This window comes from Rhinolophus hipposideros (genome assembly GCF_964194185.1).
Source record: "Rhinolophus hipposideros genome assembly, chromosome: 21".
NCBI classification, from domain to species: Eukaryota; Metazoa; Chordata; class Mammalia; order Chiroptera; family Rhinolophidae; genus Rhinolophus; species Rhinolophus hipposideros.
The window spans coordinates 34221711-34234988 of NC_138067.1; the positions used below are offsets into that span (position 1 = coordinate 34221711).

General features: G+C 46.9%; 1 protein-coding gene across 1 annotated transcript in view; it reads left to right on the plus strand.

Annotated features, from left to right (window-relative positions):
• The first annotated feature begins 1036 nt into the window (after positions 1-1036).
• Positions 1037-13278, plus strand: part of GPATCH1 (G-patch domain containing 1) — a 35194-nt gene continuing 22952 nt past the window's right edge. Inside the window, exons 1-6 of the mRNA XM_081032379.1 lie at positions 1037-1136; positions 7279-7413; positions 9556-9641; positions 11098-11258; positions 11966-12063; positions 13104-13162. Coding sequence (XP_080888505.1) covers positions 1064-1136; positions 7279-7413; positions 9556-9641; positions 11098-11258; positions 11966-12063; positions 13104-13162 — 612 coding nt within the window. The 5' untranslated portion in view covers positions 1037-1063. The remainder of the gene's footprint in view (positions 1137-7278; positions 7414-9555; positions 9642-11097; positions 11259-11965; positions 12064-13103; positions 13163-13278) is intronic.

The following is a 13278-nucleotide window of genomic DNA, read 5'->3' on the forward strand; positions in this document are numbered from 1 at the left end:
GCCTTGAGGTCAGATGTGCTTGGAGTGCTCAAGGAACAGCCCCACTCCCAGATTCCAGTTCAGGAGGTCTGGGGGCTGGGTGGGAGGGTTATTTTAACAATATCCTAGATTCTGACTCACAGACTTCTGACCCTCGTTTTGAAAACTTGGGCTTGCTGATCTAGTTTTCGTGTCAGCCTCACCCCTTACTAATTGAGTTTTATTTTCCTATTCCGTAAAACACACACACACACACACACACACACACACACACACACACACACACACGAGTTTTGGCGTGGGCTAACAGCACCCCCCCTTGACAGATGTTTTCGTGCTTTAGGTTCAATAAGGGAGACCTCAGCGTCCCTCACCCACCTCACAGCAATTTTTTGCTTGTCTGCTTCCTTTTTCTTTCCCTTTCTCGTTTTGTCTTTTCAGTTGTCTTTCCCTCTCTATTGCTGTTTTCCTCTCCCCCCCCCCCGCCCTCTCCTTACCCTTTTCTTTTTCTCCTTTTTTTTTTTTAATTCTCTTTTTCATTTTTCTCTTTGATCAAGTGTTGTCCCGCACTGCCTTCACCATGGGCATCGGGTTCCCGTGTTTGTGAATCCCTCCAGAGGTCGGGAAGGGGACTCCAGTTATGCAAACCTAAGGGTGTGTGTGTGTGTGTGTGTGTGTGTGTGTGTGTCTGGAAGCACAAGCCCTTTCTCGGTGGGTGGCTGGGTGGGAGGGTGGGGCTCTGAGGGGGGCAGTGTCTGCTGGCAGGGAAGGGGGGAAGGGGAGCGGGGGCCTGGGGGTGCCAGGCAGAACACCGAGAGCCCGCCTTGCAGCCGGACCGCTGGGTGGTTTCCAGCTTCTTTCGGGCGTCTCCTCCAGACCGGCTCACCGCGGAGCTGGGATGGGATGTAGTGGTTGCCAGAGCCTCCGAGGTAACGTTTGCCGGGCCCGCCTCCCCCCGAGAGGTTTGAGAACTGCCGGACACAGCTCGGAGACCTGAAGCTGCGGTTCGCGGAGCAGAAAGCGCAGAGGTTTTTGGCCGCGCTGGGCCTCCGTCGCGAGGAGGCGGAGCCCGGAAGAGAGCAGCATGGCGGCGCCGGGCAGTGACAGCGACGAGGACTTGGTCAGCTATGGGACCGGTCTGGAGCTGCTGGAAGAAGGTGCGGGCCACAGTGGTCTCCCGGGCCTGTGGAAAACAGGCCGGGGGCCCAGGAGCCGAGGCGAAAACCCTCGGCTGGCGCCGGCGACAAGACCTGCTAGTTACGGGCGCTGGGAAGAGCGAGCAGGGAGGCGTGCGCCGTGCTCCTGGGGCGCTCGTGACGTTTTGGAGAGACAGACGAGAGACCCAGAGGGGTGGGACACCCAGGACGAAACGGGGTCGTGGGAGCGTGGGGTGGTCAGGCGAGGGCCGCCCTGAGAGCACGTTGGAGCTCGGCCTCGCAGCCGAGGACGGAAGCAGCCCCACGACGAGGCGGCGGGGACCCGGGGACCCGGGGAGCGCGCGCGCCAAGGCTCCGAAGTCGGGGCCAGCCGGGCAACTTGAGGGACGGGCAGGGCCTGGTGTGTGGACGCGGGGGCGGGGGGGGGGAGGGGGCGCCGGGGCGGGGAGGGGGAGGGGGAGGGGGAGGGGCTCCCGCGCGAAGTGGAGGACAGTCACGGGGGAGGGGGCGCGACAGAGACGTGCGTTTTAAAGCTGATTCTGTTGCTTTTGAGAACAGGCGGCGGGCTGTGGGTGGGCATAGGGAAGCCAGATCAGCAAAGTGGCCTGGCCGTGGTGAGGGCCCAGACTGGGGTGTCCGCAGGGGCCTGGGGGACGGGACGCTTTGAGAGCGGAGCTGCCCCAACCTGCTGCTGGAGGGCGGGGGGAGGGCAAGACGAAGCCGGGTTCTCCCCCGTGTGTCCGGCCTTATCCACGTAACGACTCGATTGGTTCAGCAAAGTATATGCGGACTGATGGCCGCGCTACCTCCGTGGGAAACACAAAGGGTCAGGCGTTGCTTGCAGACCCCCTGTGGGTGAGAACTTCCCCCCACCCCGGATCACGCCCTGCCAGGTTGGTTGTACTGTGTTTCGCTGAAAATAAGCCCTCGCCGGACCATCAGCTCTAAAGCGTCTTTTGGAGCAAACGTTAATATAAGACCCGGTCTTATTTTCGGGGGAAACACGGTAGTTCTCGGAGGCATTCAATGTCAAGTCCTCCACCCGAAGTTGTCAAAGCCTTTCTCCAGGTGTGGGGCCAGGGGGTGGGCGGAGCAGGGCCATCACTACTGTGCCCTTCGTTCTACACTATTTTTTTTTTTAATACAGCCTAAAATCACATTGGCTTTATGATCTCAAATTCTTTGAGGTCATGGTGCTGAGGATTCAAGACCACGTGCAGCGAGCCGCCCACGGTGCCTGGTCTTAGCAGAGCGCAGTATCAGCTACAAGTTCATTTCACTCTGAAGAACTGAAGTACAACTTGGGTCCCACAATCCAAGACTTTCACCGTTTCTTAGAAAGGCAGTACCCACACCCCATCACCGCGTGCGCATCTGGCGGGATTCTGGGCTGCGGCAGGTTTCTCGGGCTCAGCACTAGTACTGACAGCTTGTGCTGGAGAATTCCTTGTTGTGGGGATGGTCTTGTGCACTGCAGGACGCTTAGCAGCATCCCTGGCCTGTCACAGGAGGTGCCACCCCATCCCCCACACACCAAGGAGGACCACCAACAAAGGACTCCAGTCCTTGCCAAGTGTCTCCTGGGGGGGGAGGGGAGGACAAAATCATCACCAATTGGGAACCACCGGGTTAAAAAAGGTAAGAGAGGGCAGGTCCTGCCAATGCTAGATGCTGCTCTTGCTCTGTTCTCCGGCTGCTCCTGATCCTGGAAGGGGAGAGCAGATCTGCAGACACCGACTGGAACCTGTGGCAGCAGGTGATGAGGGCAAACCTGCATGGCCGCCTAGGTCACCTCATGATCTCAAAGAATTGATTGACAGAATTCCTTTATTGGAGGACTTACAAATCTAGTTGAGAACTGTCGACAGGTTAAGAAACATCCAAATCTGTAGAAAATTTTTGGAAGTTTATTTGAGCCAGACAGAGGACACACTTGGAAGGAAGATATCAGCAGACTGAGAAAAATGCCTCTCAAAATGACACTTTGCAGGTTTTTTTGTTTTGTTTTAATGCACTTGGACTTAAGGAGGGAACATAAGGAAGGTGAAATGGAAGTGGGAAAAAGCTAGGTGTATTACCGAGTCGTTAACAAGATTATATGCTCCTTTGAGGGTGGTTACACCTTTGAGGGGTCTGAAAAAGAAACACGTTGGCATTTCAATGGTTATTAGTCTAGATGCACAAGAACAATGGATAGGGCTTGCTCAAGGCAAGATTAAATCTTTTTTCTAAAAAAAGGTACATGCCAGGGGCGTGGCTATCCAGCCTGACCTGCCTCATTAGGAATTTATGATCAGATCACCCTGTGCGGTTACTTTCCGTCACTGGACTTGTCAGATTTATTACAGAACCCCCTTTTCATCCACAGAATGAAAGTACAAGGTTCACAAATGCTAGAGTATGACGGTAGACAGGAAATAACCTACGCAAGCTAACAGGGAAACCTGAGAAGGCAGCATGGGATCCTTTGAAAACTGGTTAGAATTTAGCTATGCAGGAAGAGAGCAAAGGTTCTGCTTACATGGGTGGTGCTCATTATAACCATGTTAGTCAGTTCGTGCCATTTCTATATTTCTGGTCTCACGGTTGTTTTCCTTGGGAAATGATGTATGTAAGTCATCAACTACTTGACCTATATTTTTCCAATTCTTCCTGTTGCAATGATGTATAAAGTCTGAAATGAAGCCTAATGGTCTAACCTTGCTTTTGAAGGGGAAGGGACATTTGATATGTAGTTGGGGTTTTTTTTGGCCTAAAATCATCCTTCTCAGTATAAGAAGTGTTTGAGGATTGATTCATTGTTTCCTAAGCACTTTGAAGTTTAAATACACTCTGAGTACATTTTACAATGTAACATACTAGACCAATAATTATTTTTACTTCCTGCTATGAATTTTCAGTGACAGGTTAGACAAACAGTGTTAGAGGAAGGACTCCACTACTTAGTTTAAGTTGCTGGCCCAGACTGAAAGGTTTATTGATTAAGAGACAGTGGCCAAACTGTCTCACATAGACCCATAAACACATGGACCCTTGGGCCTAGAAGGAAAGGGGCACCAACACTTCATCTACTTTGTCCTTAGACCTTTTCACTTGCCTCTAGAATTCTCTTCTCCATCTCATCCTGTACTCAGGTTAATTTTAGGACCATTTTCCTCCTCGATGCTGTGACTCTCTCACCTAAAACTCTCTGTGGCTCCCATCACCCACAGGACGTACCACAGCACCATGTTCAAGGCCCTCTGCACGATCTGCCCTTCTGGTTCCATCTTCTGTTCTTTCCTGTCCTCCAGTCACACTGGACTACACTCTCAAAACATCTGATATTACCCGTTTAGGCCGCCTGTTTGCTGATGGGAATTGTGTCCCTTTGTGCAGCTATCAGCGTCTGCCCCTGTGGTGGTCCTTGCACATTGTCGGAAGGCTTCCTATCCATGCAGGTCTCCTCTGCTGGGCTCTGGGTGCCCTGGGAACAGGGATGGAGTTGTGTTTAGTTTTCCACACCCAGGGCCTAGAACAGGGCTGCTTCCACGGTAAAGGCCCTCCGTAAACTTTTGTTTGGGGGTGAGTGAAGGATAGTATGGGCGGCATCCCCGGCTTGGAGGCAGAGCTGCGATATGACTTCAGCTCTGTGCTTATTAGTGGTGGGCTTCATGGCAGTTAATCAGAGCATCCTTCTCAGGGTGTGATAAATGTGTGGCAAGAAGGGATGGGTTGTTATTAGCAGTAATTATAACAGAGCCTGGCCAAAATGCCATCTTCTCCCTGGAGCTTTCGGTGCTGTGGTTAGAGGTGGCGCCACGTCCTCAGGAGCCCTGTAGGACCTAGGCGGCCCTGCTGGTTTGCCCTCATCACCTGCTGCCACAGGTTCCAGTCGGTGTCTGCAGATCTGCTCTCCCAGGTCAGGAGCAGCCAGAGAACAGAGCAAGAACAGCATCTAGCATTGGCAGGATCTGCCCTCTCTTACCTTTTTTAACCCGGTGGTTCTCAATTGGTGATGATTTTGTCCTCCCCTCCCCCCCAGGAGACACTTGGCAAGGACTGGAGTCGTTTTTTGGTGGTCCTCCTTGGTGTGTGGGGGATGGGGTGGTGAGGGCGTTGCTGCCCGCACCACGTGTGACAGGCCAGGAATGCTGCTAAGCGTCCTGCAGTGCACAAGACCACCCCCCACAACAAAGGATTCTCCAACGCAAACTGTCAGTACTAGTGTTGAGCCGGAGAAACCTACCGCAGCCCAGAATCCCTTCAGATGCGCACGCGGTGATGGGGTGTGGGTACTGCCTTTCTAAGAAATGGTAAAAGTCTTGGATTGTGGGACCCAAGTTGTACTTAAGTTCTTCAGAGTGAAATGAACTTGTAGCTGATACTGACTGAGCTCTGCTAAGAATAGGCACTGTGGGGGCTCTCTGCACGTGGTCTTGAATCCTCAGTGCCACTCTACAAGGTGGGCTCAGTTGTTAACCCTATTTTTGTCGTTGTGAAAGCTGAGGATTATAGAGATCAAGTAACTTGTCCAAGTGTGCAAAGCTCGCAAGCAGCAGGGTAAAGGGATTAGAGCCCAGATCTCCTGGTCTTCAGAACCTGAGCTCTTGACCGCCCTGCTGTGGGTTATGCTCCGGCAACGACCTAGAGACCTCACAAGCTATGACTAAGAATTGAAGACTGTGAGGCTGGAAGTTCCTTTCCGTTTTGTTCCGTCTTCCAGAAGTAGTAACTGGCTTAATTATTGAAGTAACTGGTCCACATGGACTTTGCCATCTTATCTACTGTTAATAGTAATGATAACCATAGCAACAATAGCAGCTAATATTTAAAAGTATTTATTGTGTGTCCCTCTTCTTGCTAAGCCCTTACCGGCATTATCTTACTTAATTTACATAACAATTCTATGATTTGGTTATTACTATTAGTGTCATGCCCATTTTACAGATGGGGAAATTGAGGCACAGAGAGGTTAAGATGACCAAAGTCCCCTTGTGAATAAAGGTGGAATTGGCTTTAAAATCCAGAGTGCTGTGACTCTCAAACCTGTGCGCTTAACTATTGTATAATTTGCTTTCTGTATTGAATGTCTAAAAATAAATGGACGTTTACTTTTTATTTTAAATAGATTCAGAATTTTGAATTGGAGTTGAAAACTTAGGCAGTAATTTGTGTCATAGTACCTGAAACTTTAAACCTAAAGAATTTTTATTTTTTATTTATTTTTTATTGGGGAAGGGGAACAGGACTTTATTAGGGAACAGTGTGTACTTCCAGGACTTTTTTCCAAGTCAAGTTGTTGTTCTTTCAATCTTAGTTGTGGAGAGCGCATCTCAGCTCTAGGTCCAGTTGCCGTTGCTAATTGCAGGGGGCACAGCCCACCATCCCTTGCGGGACTCAAGGAGTTGAACTGGCAGCCTTGTGGTTGAGAGCCCACTGGCCCATATGGGAATTGAACCGGCAGCCTTCGGAGTTAGGAGCATGGAGCTCTAACCACCTGAGCCACCAGGCCAGCCCTAAACCTAAGGAATTTTTAGACCAGGCTAACATGTGTTAAGTTCCTTTTTGCTTGTGTGAGGTAGCAACCCAGCCCCTTTCAGTAAAGTAGGAAAAGGAACAAGTTTAAAGAATAGTAACTATGGAATCAGAAGATTTCCAGAAACAAGGAAGCTCTTAAAATGTGGGGAAAATGGGCAATATCAAAGGAAAATTCTGGAGTCAGGGATGCTATGAAGTTCTAGAAGAGATACAGAAGTCTCTTCTGTCTCACACTTCTGCGTGCCATGTACCTCCTCAGTAATTTGCCAGCAGGTTTACTTCCATGTATTTGAACTCTTCCCCCACCTCTCAATGTAATTCAGTTTTCATAATGGAATTTAGTGGGAAAAGCAGGCCATTTTTGCTAAGACATATTTCTAATATAAATAAGATCTCTATAACTGTCTTAGAATGATGAAGAAGCTTGGTAAAATGTATTGCTTCCTATGCTATATAAGCTAGTGAAGTCTAGGGATAGGAACTTAATTAAAATTATTGTATTTGGAGTTACAAGATGTGAGCAGTTCATTATGTTTAAGAAATGACATTTTCCCTAAATTTTTTTCTAATCCACCACCCCCTTCTCTCTCATTCAATATATATATATATGTATATTTTTTAGGTGAAAGACCAAAGAAACCAATTCCTCTTCAGGATCAGACCGTCAGAGATGAAAAAGGAAGGTATAAACGGTTTCATGGAGCCTTTAGTGGAGGGTTCTCTGCTGGGTATTTCAACACTGTTGGCTCAAAAGAAGGTATGATTTTCCTACTTACAGCTCTGATATTGTTAAAGCAAATAATTGAAATAGCATAAGATTCTTGCTCCCCCACCTCCTCCTTTTAAAAAACCTTCTTGTAACGTTTTAGGACATACACTATATTCTTTTGTGTTCTTTGAATGTTTGAAATGTTTCCGGAGTCGATGTGTATATTGTTTATTGATTACAACCTGGGTGAAAGAGTTTTTTTTTTTTTTTTTTTTTACTTAAGAAAAAAAAAGATACATTCTAACCAGATGATTAAATGATGACAGTGACTTCCATTTTATATTGCATCTTGTCATGCACAAAGTGTCCTCTCACAGATTCACTCAGGTAATCATTGTCTCACAGGACTCAGTGACTAAGGAGGGCAGGTGTCAGCTGTTTTGTAGGTGAGGCCGCTGAGGGTCAGAGGTGCTCTTTCCTGACACTGGAACCTGCATCACTTGTCAGTACATGCTCTCAATCTGGAGAAAAATCCATTATACCTGTCACCTGGTGCAATACAATAAACTGTATTGTTTAAAGTAATGCATGTTTTTTTTAATGTCATAATATAGAAACTGGGAGAAAGATAGCTTTTATCTCAGCTATGAATGGAAGATGAACTGATTAACTCATATGGGAATTATTTAGAACAAAATAAGACATCATCTATATATATATATTTTACAAATAACTTGTATATAGTCCATAATATTGTCATAACTATATATGGCATCAGATGGATACTAGACTTATTGGGGTAATCTCTTCGTAAGGTATAAAAATGTCTAATCACTGTTGTATACCTGAAGTTAATATAATATGTATGCCAACTGTAACTGGAAACTTAATTAATTAAAAAAGTAACTTGTATACAACAACAGTAAAATAAAGATGAAAAGCAGTGCAAGGAAAAAAATAAAAAGCCATGTAAGAAAAATAGCTGGGGTAAATAAGATGGTTAAATTTCAATATCCAGAATGTGTAAAGATCAGTTTAATGGGCAAATGATCAAAGTATTTGAACAGTCTACTCCAGAGGACATAGAAATGCTGTATGGACTATTCAGCCTCTTTATTAAGAAAAGCCAATTAAGATAACTAAGGCACTATTAAAATAGCACACTTATTAAAATGCAGTAGGGTTTATGAAGAAGGACGTATACCAATAAATTGCTGATTCTTATAATTATAGCTGTGCTGTATATTATCATTAAAAAATAAGACTAACTCAAATGATTAGTCAGGTAGACGGTGATATGTTAATACACTGGGAAATCTCCTTACCATTAGGAGTGAGATTCAAGGACTATGAAGAAAGAGGGCAAAGACTATAGAAATGCAAAGTGGAGGGGCCCAGGGTATTGCCCAGGAGAGCAGATCCTCACTCTCCTGGGGCATCTCCCAGGTTGGCCCAGAATCCTATTCCACCACCTGCCAAGAGTACACCTCAGCTCCATAAGAGTCTTGTGGGAAATCAGAACGTAGGTGTGTCACTCGTAGAGAAAACTCAAGAAGTTCATCTGCAGAGGGTTACATACACGTTTGCTCTCCAGAGCATTCTTTCTCTTCAGCCATAGCACGTGCTTGGTGACTGTGATTGGGGACCAGGAATGGCAGTTATAGGACTCAGGTGTTTGATGGAATTGGGGGCCTGGTATGGCCATTGCCTGTGCTTAGACCACCAGGTTGAGCCCTTGGGCCGGGGCACCCTGAATGCTGTGTGCGTTGCATCCTTTCCTGGCCGACTAACACAGCTTGACATATTCTTTCTTTGCTATGTTAATTTGTTAGTGCAGGTTTCTGTCCTGCCGGTCTCAGAGCAGTCCTGCCTTTTAAGGTGAACCTGCATCTTTCTGCTCAGATCTACTTGTGTTCCTTTCACAGTTTAACTTTCAATGTATAATTTGATTTCTCTGGATTCTAAATTCTTATAGGGAAACCTCACTGTATCCACTAATTTCTGACAACAGAGGACATGGGGGTTACTAAGAAGTTTATGTGGAATAATGTCTGTATGAGCAGCGAGATGGGAAGCAACTAGGAGTTTGTAATTGCTGGGGCTTTCAAGTCCACACGTGTTCTATAATTATTTACTTATAAACCAAAATGCTGTCTAGGATTGTAATGTTCTAAACTCTTTTCTTTCAAGGATGGGCACCTTCTTCCTTTATGTCTTCACGACAGAACAGAGCAGACAAATCTGTTTTTGGTCCTGAAGATTTTATGGATGAAGAGGTAGGTGTGCAGAGCTCTTCATTGCCGGTTGGCCGGTGGAATGCTTGTAGGGGGTTGTGGTAGTACCTTGTCTCTCCCCAGAAAGTATGATTTCCTCACTGCGAGGCTTTATCTTTTAGGTATTTGGACTATAGTGCCCTTCCTTTAATGGATTCTTGCTCATTGGAGTAGTATCTTATGCTGGGGTCAGTTTCCAAAGTCAAGAGCGGAAGAGGAAAGTCATGTACAGGCATATCTTGGAGATACTGCGGGTCCAGGTCCAGACCACAGCAGTAAAGTGAATCTCACAATAAAGCGAGTCACACAAATTTTTTGTTTTCCCAGTGCATATAAAAAACAATACATACCTTAATTAAAAATACTTTATTGCTAAGCAATGCTATCACCCGAGCCTGTTAGAAAAATGGTGCCAATAGACTTGCTCTAAGCAGGGTTGCCACAAGCCTTTTGTGATAAAGATGAAATAAAATACTTATGTCAGCATGCTTTAGGCTGCAGGTAAGAGGCAAGGGGAGGTCCCCTTCCTATTTGACTAGCGTAATCAAAATGGAAACATATCTCATGTCACAAGAAGTCTAGATGTCACCGTGGCCCTAGATTCTCTTCTCCGTCATCTTTTGCATGTCAGCTTGTCCTTACACTAGCTCTCCTTGTGGTTGCAAGGCGGCTGCAGTCGTCCCCGTGGCATACTCAGGAGGATATTATCCAGTGGGAGGAGGACTTTCTTCTTGGTATCTCTAATTTAGAGCAAAGAAACCATTCACATAAACCCTCCAGTGGATTTTCCCTCCCTGCTGCATGGACAAATTGTTTTACATGCTCATTCTTTTTTTTTTTTTTTCCCTACATGTTCATTCTTAAAGCAGTCTTTGCCAAGGGAAATGGGATCAAAATGACTGGCTTGCACAAGACACAAGCCCCATTCCCTAACCCTCCCCCAGCCCCAGTGTGCACACATCAGGGACAGCACTCCCGAGGTGCATGGTGGTGCAGAGGAAGGCCGGTGCCTGGACGGCTTCGAGTCTCTGTGAGGGAAGAGGGCAGGGCCACAGCTGTTGGGCAGGCAGCCGCAGTAAATGCAAAAGCCCTAAACTCAGGGCCTGCACACAGATGCTCATGAATGCTTGTCAGCTGTGACTCTATGATTTGCTCCCTTCCCATAGCCCTTTGAGATGTTGTCGGAGAAGAACGTGGTCCTTGCTTCCTGTTTTCCTAGTTTGTCAAGTGCCCCTGCAGCCTCACCGAGCAGCTGCTATATAATGCCTCCGTCCTTGGCCACTGGCCTTCACTTACGTGAGGGTCCCAAAGTCAGTGTGTAAAGTCAGCCGCTCCTCTGATTCCTAACTCAATTGTGTAGTTTTAACTTTTCTTTTTTAAAGGAATAAAGCTATGTGATGTTTCATGTTTAAGCACGTTCCAAATCATGCGAGTAATTCTGTTTGACTTTTTATTTTAGGATCTTAGTGAATTTGGGATCGCACCGAAAGCAATTGTTACCACGGATGATTTTGCTTCCAAAACCAGAGATAGAATACGAGAGAAGGCCAGGCAGTTAGCAGCTGCCACTGCCCCTATTCCTGGAGCCACTCTGCTTGATGACCTCATAACACCAGCAAAGTGAGAAGAATTTAATTTCGACTTTTCTGATCTTCACACCACTGCTTTGCATACGTATGACGATCTTACTTAGGGATAGCTTGGTTGCAAGTAGGAAAAACCTTAGCCTAGCTTGAGTGCAGAGGGGGGGTTTCCAGAAAGATCTTGCACTGTTATAGCAAGGGGTGCTGTAGCGCTCCAGCCTCCTCCTACCCCTTCTTTCTGCAGACCTCCTTGGTCTGCTCCTGGACACGTTGCCTGATGTAGCAGCCTCAGACCATCATGGTTTCCTTCCTTGACAAAGACCATCTAGAGTCCATTCCAAAGGCCCTGGAGAGAGGGCATCTGATCGACTTCCCCTGGTGAGGCACGTACCCCGAGTCCAGTCAGCTGTGGCCAGAATGGCAGGGCCATGCAGTTGTAATGTGGATAGGAGAAGGGCTCATGTATGACAAGTCTGTGAGCTGGGCAGGGACTCAAAGGCTGCTTCTTTCCTGTTGTTCACTAGTATTATAAAAAGTGGTTCACTTCCTTTCTTTCCTTTTCTCTTCATTTCTTTTCTTTCTTTCTTTCTCTTTATTTTTTTTATTAGTTTCAGGTGCACAAAACAATGCAATAGCCAGACATTTCATCCCCAACAAAGTGACAGTCCCCTCCCCCAATCTACTGCCCCCCTGTCATTGTCCATACCTATTAAGCGGTTCATTTTCACTGCCTTGATATCCTAGATTGTCTGTTGGTTTTGAATTGCTAAGAAAAATGGGTTGGAAGGAAGGACAAGGAATTGGTCCCCGAGTAAAGAGAAAACCACGCCGACAAAAACTTGGTATGTATATTGATTGCCATAAATTCTATACCATACTTTTTTTTTTTTTTTTTTTTTTAAGATTTTTATTGGGGAAGGGGAACAGGACGTTTTTGGGGAACAGTATGTTTTTCCAGGACTTTTTTCCGAGTCAAGTTGTCCTTTCAATCTTAGTTGTGGAGGGCGCAACTCAGCTCCAGGTCCAGTTGCCGTCGCTGCTAGTTGCAGGGGGCGGAGCCCACCATCCCTTGCTGGACTCGAGGAATCGAACTGGCAACCTTGTGGTTGAGAGCCCACTGGCCCATGTGGGAATCCAACCGGCAGCCTTCGGTGTTAGGAGCACGGAGCTCCAACCGCCTGAGCCACCCGGTCGGCCCTATACCATACTTTTTAATGGCTACATATTTCTAGAAGAAAAATTGTGGCGCTGGCCTGGTGGCCCAGGTGGTTGGATCGTGGTGCTCCTAACTCCGCTGAGGTCGCTGGTTCGATTCCCACATGGGCCAGTGAGCTGCGCCCTCTACAGCTAAGATTGTGAACAATGGCTCTCCCTGGAGCTGAGCTGCTGCGGGTGTGCTGCTGTGAGCAGACGACTGACGACCACCAACTGCCTCAGTGGGGAGGCCCACAAGGCTCATAATATCAGCGTGGGCCAGGGAGCTGTGTCCTACACAGCTAGACTGAGAAACATCAGTTTGAACCGGAGTGGGGGGTGGGGAAGGGGGTGGGTGGGAATGCTGGGTCAGTGGCATGCACACATTTTAAGGCTTTTTGTGTGTGATGTGCAATAGCTTTCTGAAAGACTTGTACTAGTTTACGTTCCCACCAGCAGCGTACGAAACTGTTTCCTACTTCTGCCAAAACTTTATCTCAATGTAACATGATTATTTTCTGTTTATTACTTGCCCTCTGTCTCCCTAGCTAGACTATGAACTCTAAGAGGAACAGCAATAATTTTTCTTCGGGTTTTCCCTGGTGCTGGGGCAGTAGTGGTGGTTACTCACTGAGCACACCGTTCTTTCAGTTGCTCATGACTGATGCCTTTGAAATCTCTTTTATAGATCCTGGAATAAAAATCTATGGCTGTGCATTACCCCCTGGAGGTTCTGAAGGATCTGAGGTATTGTATGAGATGGCTGACCTTCAGTGTGGTACAGTAGCATCTGTTATTTCATGGATGTGCAATTTTAGGGTCTGAAACAGTTTTCGAAATCAGTCATATCCCGTTACAGTGAA